The 8,211-nt window shown below is 28.1% G+C and overlaps 1 protein-coding gene across 1 annotated transcript in view; it reads left to right on the top strand.

Annotated features, from left to right (window-relative positions):
* The window catches only part of LOC111617823 (C-Jun-amino-terminal kinase-interacting protein 3-like), a 211,657-nt gene that overhangs the window by 174,228 nt on the left and 29,218 nt on the right, over window positions 1–8,211 (top strand). The window contains exons 24-25 of the mRNA XM_023359134.1: window positions 1,546–1,694; window positions 7,261–7,432. Of these exons, the coding sequence (XP_023214902.1) occupies window positions 1,546–1,694; window positions 7,261–7,432 (321 nt within the window). The remainder of the gene's footprint in view (window positions 1–1,545; window positions 1,695–7,260; window positions 7,433–8,211) is intronic.

Here is an 8,211-nt window from a genome sequence, read left to right as displayed (position 1 = left end):
TTTCGGGAGTATATACCATCCCATTGAAGGATCATCGATGTGATGAACAGCTATTATACATTGGATCCACTAAACGCTCGTTATCTGTCAGATTAAAAGAACACATCGCAGACATACAGCATGGAAGAATAACCACGGCACTCGCTCGTTATGCCACAGATCCAGATATCGAACCTAAGTTTAGTGAGGCTAGAATCATTCACACCACACCACATACGGAACATCTAAGATGGATAGAGGCAATGTCTATATATAAAGCGGCCCGAAACAACAGGTGCATTAATAATAAGGAGGAATTATCTCTATCCCTAGCGTGGGAAATGCTTATACAGGACAGAGAAAATATTCTATAAAAAGAAAAATGTTTACATCGGTAAAATACGCATGCGTATTGATGACGACAGCGGCAGAATTCATCGTATTAGTTGATCGTTTCTCATTCAAATTTGGATTCCATCGAATGTTTTTTGAGTATTTAAGTTTTTTCACCTGAAGAAGAACCTAAGTGGGTTCGAAAACGTTTGTGGGAACTTTTTAACCGGATTTTTGTATTTAATTTCGCACCGTAAAGGTTTGTGGTTGAGTAATTTTTATCTTTTTGCTAACAGTGAATTTTTTTATTTAATAACAATTTTTAAATTTATTTTTATTATGATTATACTTTTATGTTTTTTAATGATCATATGTATATATTTGAATAATTTAATATATAAATCATTTACTACAAATTAAATTCCATTTAATTTGTAGTAAATTTATCTTAATGGAATTAATTTGTCTAAAATTAATTTCATTAAGATTGGCCATACTTTTAAACTGCATATCTACAATACTCATTTCATATCACTTTCCTATTTTACAATTACAATATTTTCCATTAAGTCACATCTACGCATCTGTTCTCTATACTGTTTTTACCCTATTAACAACTATATATTAAAGAAGATCCCTGATATAATCATTCATAATAAACATTCCACTAAGATGTAATAATTCACTGATCTATCCATCAGTAAATTTTTTAATGGGGAGAGTGGCTTAAAGTGCATACTTTAGAGGGGGGGGAAGTTTGCTTTTGAAAATGTTTAAAATTTTTTTGATTTACAGTAACATGTTAATTATTGTTAATATGTTGTTTATTTGCTTTATTCATATTTTAAAAAATATATGATAAGTACATTGATATGAGAAATACTTAATAATTAATAGTGTTCACTGTTTTATGTGAATTTCTGCTTATAAAAGGGATCTTGGACTATATTGATCACATCTGGTAGATCTCTACTGTAACCTACAAGCTAGCCTTGTGAAATTACAGTAATTTTTCAGTAAATCAGAAACTTGCACTATCTCCATGAAATTTTCATAGAGATAGCATTAAACTATATTTATGTAATTTTTTTTTGTAATAAATTTTGCTTTTATATATAAATTTCACATTGTAATAAAAACAAAATGCAGTACTATGAGAGAGAATTTTATTTTGAAATTTGTATTCTAAAAATATTTTAATATATTTATATTTTAATTTTTTTTCATTTACAGATGGTCAGTGGGACTTAATAAATTATCATTTATTAGATCTTGGCCAACCACACCATTCCATTCGTTGCATGTCTATAGTTCATGATAAAATTTGGTGTGGTTATCGTAATCAAATACATGTCATAAATCCCAGATATTTATCCCTTGAGGTAAGTATTTCCTAACATGTTTTCCTCCAGTCCATAAGCACTAAGGAATGGTGGTGGTTTTTTAATTCAAGTTTTTTTGTTGTAAAGTTTAAAACAAATCAGTTTTTTAAGTTTAAAGAAAATCAATTTTTACATAATCAGTTATCACATATTTCAATTTGAATTATAGGCATTTGATTAATAAAGATGGCCTTTTACTGACTAATAGTTTTAAATTTTATGAATACAGATCTATATATACAGCTGTGTTACAGATTGTGATAAAAATGATCAATAAAACAAAACACAGATAAGTGATAACTACATCATTATTATATGCTGAATGGTAGGGAAGATTTTACCCAAGTATACAACTATTTATTATCCAATTACTAAAATATATCCAAATTTTTTCAGTACTTGAAATACCCAAATATTATACAATTTTAAAAATAATTTTTAAAAGCTGCATTTATCATATTTAAATCATACTTTTTTGTTTTTTTTTATGTCACAACTAGGTGCATTGATAGACACTGGGCACTTTTTGCATCACTCTTTATTCTGTAATATTTTGTGGACCAATACACATTTCAAGCATTTGCCTCTCTTCTGTTGACTACATAATAAAACATGGACTTAAATTTTCTGTCACAAAATGTTGTATAGTGGGTGATCGGTTAACGAACATAACACGTTCCAAGACTTTGTTTGCTATCCAAATTGTTTGTTAACTGATTAATTGATTTACCATAGGTTTTTATGAGAATTTGATTAATTCATTCTAGAAACTACAAAAAATAAAAAATATATACTTTCTTACTATGTTTGTTTATATGTAACAATAAAAATACATATATACACAGTCTTGCATTCTTAATAGTCATATTTTTTCTGTTTGTGGGGGTTAAAGAATCTGTCTAATGTCGATTGCTTTTCTCTCTTCTTCAGGATTTTTCAGAAGTAATTAATAGCATTATAATTGTAGAGATCCCCAAGTCTATTAATTTCAACCTGGTTTGGATGCCATTCTAAGATTATTGTTCTGACATCCTCCCACTTCTTCAAAAGATCTTTAATAGAAGATATTGGCATTAATTCTCTTTTTCAGAAGAAAACATATCTCACCAAGTTTTTTGGCATTCTTCTGTCGTCAGATCCGTTTCAGGTTTTATCATGAGCTCTTTAATGTTCTTTATTTCTAAGATGTGATTTTTGTTACTCCTTTAGCTGCTTGAATCTTCTTGATTACACTGTATTTTTTTAAAGTAAGATTGAACTGTGACCTACTGTAGACCTGTTCAAGCCATACCTCCCAGCAATATCAGACATCTTCTGCCCACTCTCTACCTTTGCTATTTTATTCTCAACTTTTGAAAATAAAAAACCTTGCAAAACTTGAAGAGTACTTACCTGACAGTCTCTTGTACAAATACTATAAAAAAAAATTTTCTGTCAGAAAAATAAAAGGCTGGAATTACAAGGGAGAGTTTCAAAGTTCAGAGGAATACTATCCGATCAGCATATACTGGGTTGAGTGTCGATGTTGATGTCTCCTGTGCTTTGAAAAAGTTTTGAATTGTTGCCTGAAGACAAGGGAAGACTAATCAGTATTCATTATTTGTTGCTTCTTCTTGTGTTTGTTCTGTGAGATGTCTGAACATAAAAATCTTTTGCGAAAGTGTTCATTATCTGATTTGTCCATAGTCTGAACTGTTCGTTAACTGATCATTCACTGAATATTATGATATATACAACGTATCTTTACTTTTGAGATATCTTGTAAGGTGTTAATAAATATACATCTTACTATAGAATTACAATAGTTACGGTTAAAATTTTTCAGTTAACATTCCTTGGCATTACCCTCAACAGCACTCAGCTTATACTTGTGATGTACTTGTTTACCGGGTTTACTTTAATCTCATTGGCCTGCTAAAAAACTTTTTAATCTCGTTGGCATGTTAAAAAGTTTTTAAAAATATTTGTATAATAATAACAATCATTTTTTATTATAATATTTTAAACCAATTTTTGTGAATCTTTATACTTAAATTTTTATTGATGTTACTCTTGTGGCTTTTTATAATTTCAAAACTTTCTTTAAACTTTCTGTTATACCAATTCTTTCTTTGTATAAAATCTCTACTTTTTCTCTGTTAATATTGCAATCATTTATTGTGCAATGTTTGTAAAGTACTGAATTTACTCTTCTATATTTCAAATCAGCAATGTGTTCTTTACATCATATCTCTAGTTTCCTTTTTGTCTCACCTATAGAATTTTTCGGGTTTTTGCAGGCACATGGTATGGAATAAACTACATTTGCTGTGCTATATGTATCTTCTATCTTATTACTTTGTTCAGGCTTTATTTTTTGTATTCTCTTTTGCAGTTTCTCATAGGTTGGGGCTAGTTTAATATTTACTTTGTTAAATTCTTTATTTATTTCTTCAAAGAAACCTTTGATATAAGGGAAAGATACATACTTTATGTTGGTGCTATAGTTTTTTGGTTTGTTCTGTTGATGTTTATAGCTGATTTTACTTTCTGATTTTTGTATTATTCTATTGGGGTAACCATTTAATTTAAATTTCTCTTTTAATTCTTTTATATATTTGTTTCAATTCTGCATTGTACTTGTTCTGTTTATAATTTTTTATATTCTATACCTAAATATGTTTTCTTTTATATATAGTGGAGTATTTGAATTATAATTTAGAACTTTTTGGATTTTGCTTGGCTTTTTGTATGGTTTAAATTCCAAACTTTCTTTTCTTCATTTTGCCCAGTGTCTATCAATGCACCTAGTTGTGACACTAAAAAAAAACAAATAAAAGAAGACACTGTTTCAAAATAGGCAATAATCATACTTTTTTGTTAAGATAGGCTACTAATTCTTTGTAATGTAATCTTTATTTAGATTTTTATGCTGTAACATCTTTTGAAGATTAATTATCTTATTTGTTTCTGTTTTGTATGTTATTGTTTTTGCTTTCTTAATTGGATAATTATTTTTATATATGTATAGTCTATATATTCGTATATTTCTCCTTATATCAAAATCTTACTAGCATCAATACGATTTGCATAATTTATGCCTTTACTGATCTATTTTATAGAAAGTGAGAATACAGTCGATTTACTGTAAAACAAACATTGACATTACTTTTATTAAGGTTTGTTTTAAGGTGATTTGACTGTATTAAATTTCTGTCAACTGTGTAATTCTTGCATTAAAGCAAATTTTGCCATTGCCCTGACAAAACATCATTGTCACATTAATTTTCATTCAGTAATAAAGCAAACAAAAATTTACCAGAATTCATAAAACAAAACTAAATTACCTTCACAACCTCCAAGAAATAATCTATTTCCAATATGGTTGTTTTTTACACTTTTCAACATGAACAATAAAAAGTAGTACTATAACAAATTTTCTATTTTGAATTGAACAGATTTTCTTCTCCAAGTATGCAAATACTGGGTTGACCTCTGATTGTAGAACAATTCAAACATCTGGTTTAAACAGACAATTCTACTGTACTCAGAAATAGGGGTTAAAGTTTAAGGACACCCACCCTTTTAAATGAATGCACTCACATGTTAACATGTGTTAGTTTGCATGTTGGAGAGTGCATACATGATGCACGATTTGGTTCCTTTTTTTACTCTTTTGGCACCAAAAGTATTTTCTACTTTTCAATTTTCAACAGAAAAAAAATTACAGATTTTTTTTAGATTTATTTAACCACTCTGATATATTACTCCACACTGAACAATGAACAATGTCTCCTCTTTATTTTGTTTGATTTGAAATTATTTAGAACATTAATTTGTTTTTGTAAATAAATTTTATTTTATTTTACTTTATTTAGTAAATTAATTCAAAATATTATAATTTAGAGATTTTGATTGCTTATCAAGCCTTAACTCAGCAAATTATACAACCTTGACCCTGAAAATTGTTAATATAAATTTTTGTTAAAGCAAAATAACTACTATTTTCCTAGAACTTCATATTAATGCTAGTCAACTTTATATACAATTATTTAGAAATGCATAATTTAACAAAATGAATCAAAATGAACCATAATAGAATTATAACTTAAAAGAGCATGAAAATAAACTTTTATTGAAGTAAATATTATCAAATATGTAGCAGTTGATCTGGTAATTCAGCTGAATAAACTAAATCCACATTTGAAATGAATTTAACAAAATAACATTTGATAAAGCACTTGATAATTTTTGCAGCTGATAATGATCTTCTGAATAAAGTTTAATTTGGTTTCCAAAATGAAGCATGTTTTTCATTTTTAAAAAATAAATTTATTATACTTCTGAAAATTTCCATTGATTTTTTTTAGACTTGTCACCTCTCATGAACTAGTGAAAAATATAAAAAGAATTTAACAATAAGATTTGTCACTTTTTAAATTTTTATTATGTTTGATTTGATTATTGCAATAAAAAATTCATTTTTAATAAATTATTGCTTTAATAAATGCAAACTTATCAAATCAATAATTGAATTTTTATTAATAAATATTGATAAGTAAAAATGTGCCATTTGAAAATCATAATGTTTTATAATTGCAGCTTAAAATGAGAAAAGTATATATGTATGAATAATATACAATTTCCTTTACACTCTTACTGATTTAGTGATGTTAGAAAAATACTAGGCTCTACCTCTGACCTTCTATGGCAGTCCAACCCTGGTGTTTTATATTGCTTTGCAATGCACTTCATTCATCTCATTTTTTATACAAACTGTAAATAATAATTTAAAAATTGATAAAGAAATATATGGTAAGACACAATAAAATGCCATAATTTAATATAATATTGAGAAAATTAATGACAGTGATAACATCTCCTGGCTACCAGTGGTTAATTCAGAACTGGCCCAAGTATGGCTACTACATTACAAACAAATTCACCACCATATTTACACACAACACGCATCAACCCAGCTAAAATACTTCAGCAGCAATTCAGCTACTTACCACCAAGGCCAGAAAACCACAATTGATACTTTCAAACAAAAACTAGAAGCCAAGTTGTAAAGACTGAAACAATAATCTGTATACTACAAAAACAACATAATAAATTCACAAACTGATGCACTTTTCTCACAGACATTAATAGTAAACCCATCACATAAACCACAAGCCACATTACAAGATACCAACAGAAAAACCAACTTGTTAACTATTGATCTTTGTCCAAACCAGTTGCACACAAAGATGAAACAAGCTGTGTCAAAGATGAAGAAAAAAGTATGCATGAGACTCCAATCGTTCCTTGTGTTAAATAAAGACCTTGGCCAGATTGCATATATAACATACATAATATACATATATTTTCATTATTTTATCTTTCAATTTATTAAGAAAAATAAATTTTATGATTATTCTTTTCTAAACAAATTTATTTAACAATACATTTTCATACATTGCATAAAAAGTATGTAGATTATACATTTAAGCAGATTTATATTTTATCTATCAAATTCATTGTGTTTAACAAATTTTTATATGATGTAAGTATAGTTTAAATGTTTTAAATTCTTTTGTTTTAGAAATCATTTGATGCACATCCTCGTAAAGAAAGTCAAGTTCGTCAGATGGCTTGGATAGGTGATGGTGTTTGGATTACTATTCGTTTGGATAGTACTCTTCGTTTGTATCATGCTCATACACACCAACATCTACAAGATGTGGACGTTGAACCGTATGTCAGTAAAATGCTAGGTAATATTATGTTTGTTATAATTATGGTTTATTTGTATACTATTACAAACTATTAAATTAAATGTTTAATTTGGTTTGAATTATTTTGTATATATTTGATTAATATTTAAAATTTTTTTCAATTGAGAAACCTTAGTATATCAAAATTATAGTAAACTAGCTTACCCGTCGCACATTGCTGCGATCTCAGAAGAAACGAAATTCAAGCAAACTTGTTATAATAAAATTCAATTTACATTTTATCATTTTTATTGAAACTTATTATTATTATTCATTTTCATCGGAAAAATATTTCAAAGTGTCGTTTCAATTCTATTTATTTATTGGAGTGCTCGTGGATACACGATATTTTTTGTTTTTCCCTCTGGTGTGTACACGAATAAATCGGAAGGTTTTCCGACGCGAGCTGGCCTCATACAGTTGTACATGCGAGAAGCACGGATTCTCCAAATTTAGCCCACACACTCGCACCGATTGTCGGAAGCGTGATATTCCCCATTTTTATATATATTTTTTAATCCTTTACAATTTTAATTATTTAATTGCTCCTTCCTCTTTTCCTTAGCGTGTTGTGAAATTTCTGATAGTTGGATAATAAACCGTTTTATTGTAATTTGTCTTTTTAAATTATTTTGAGTTGATATTAAAATTTGGAAAAGGGGGATCCCTAGAACGGTAAAATAGGCGAATTTCCTCCTACAACTTCGGTTGTTGTTCGAGATACAGTTAAGGTTTTAACAAAGTTCGAGCGAATACATAATTAGCAAAAAAAAGTTGAA

Source organism: Centruroides sculpturatus, unplaced genomic scaffold (genome assembly GCF_000671375.1).
Source record: "Centruroides sculpturatus isolate CEXI.00-Female unplaced genomic scaffold, Cexi_2.0 scaffold104, whole genome shotgun sequence".
Taxonomy (NCBI): Eukaryota; Metazoa; Arthropoda; class Arachnida; order Scorpiones; family Buthidae; genus Centruroides; species Centruroides sculpturatus.
This window is presented reverse-complemented; position numbering and strand designations above follow the sequence as displayed.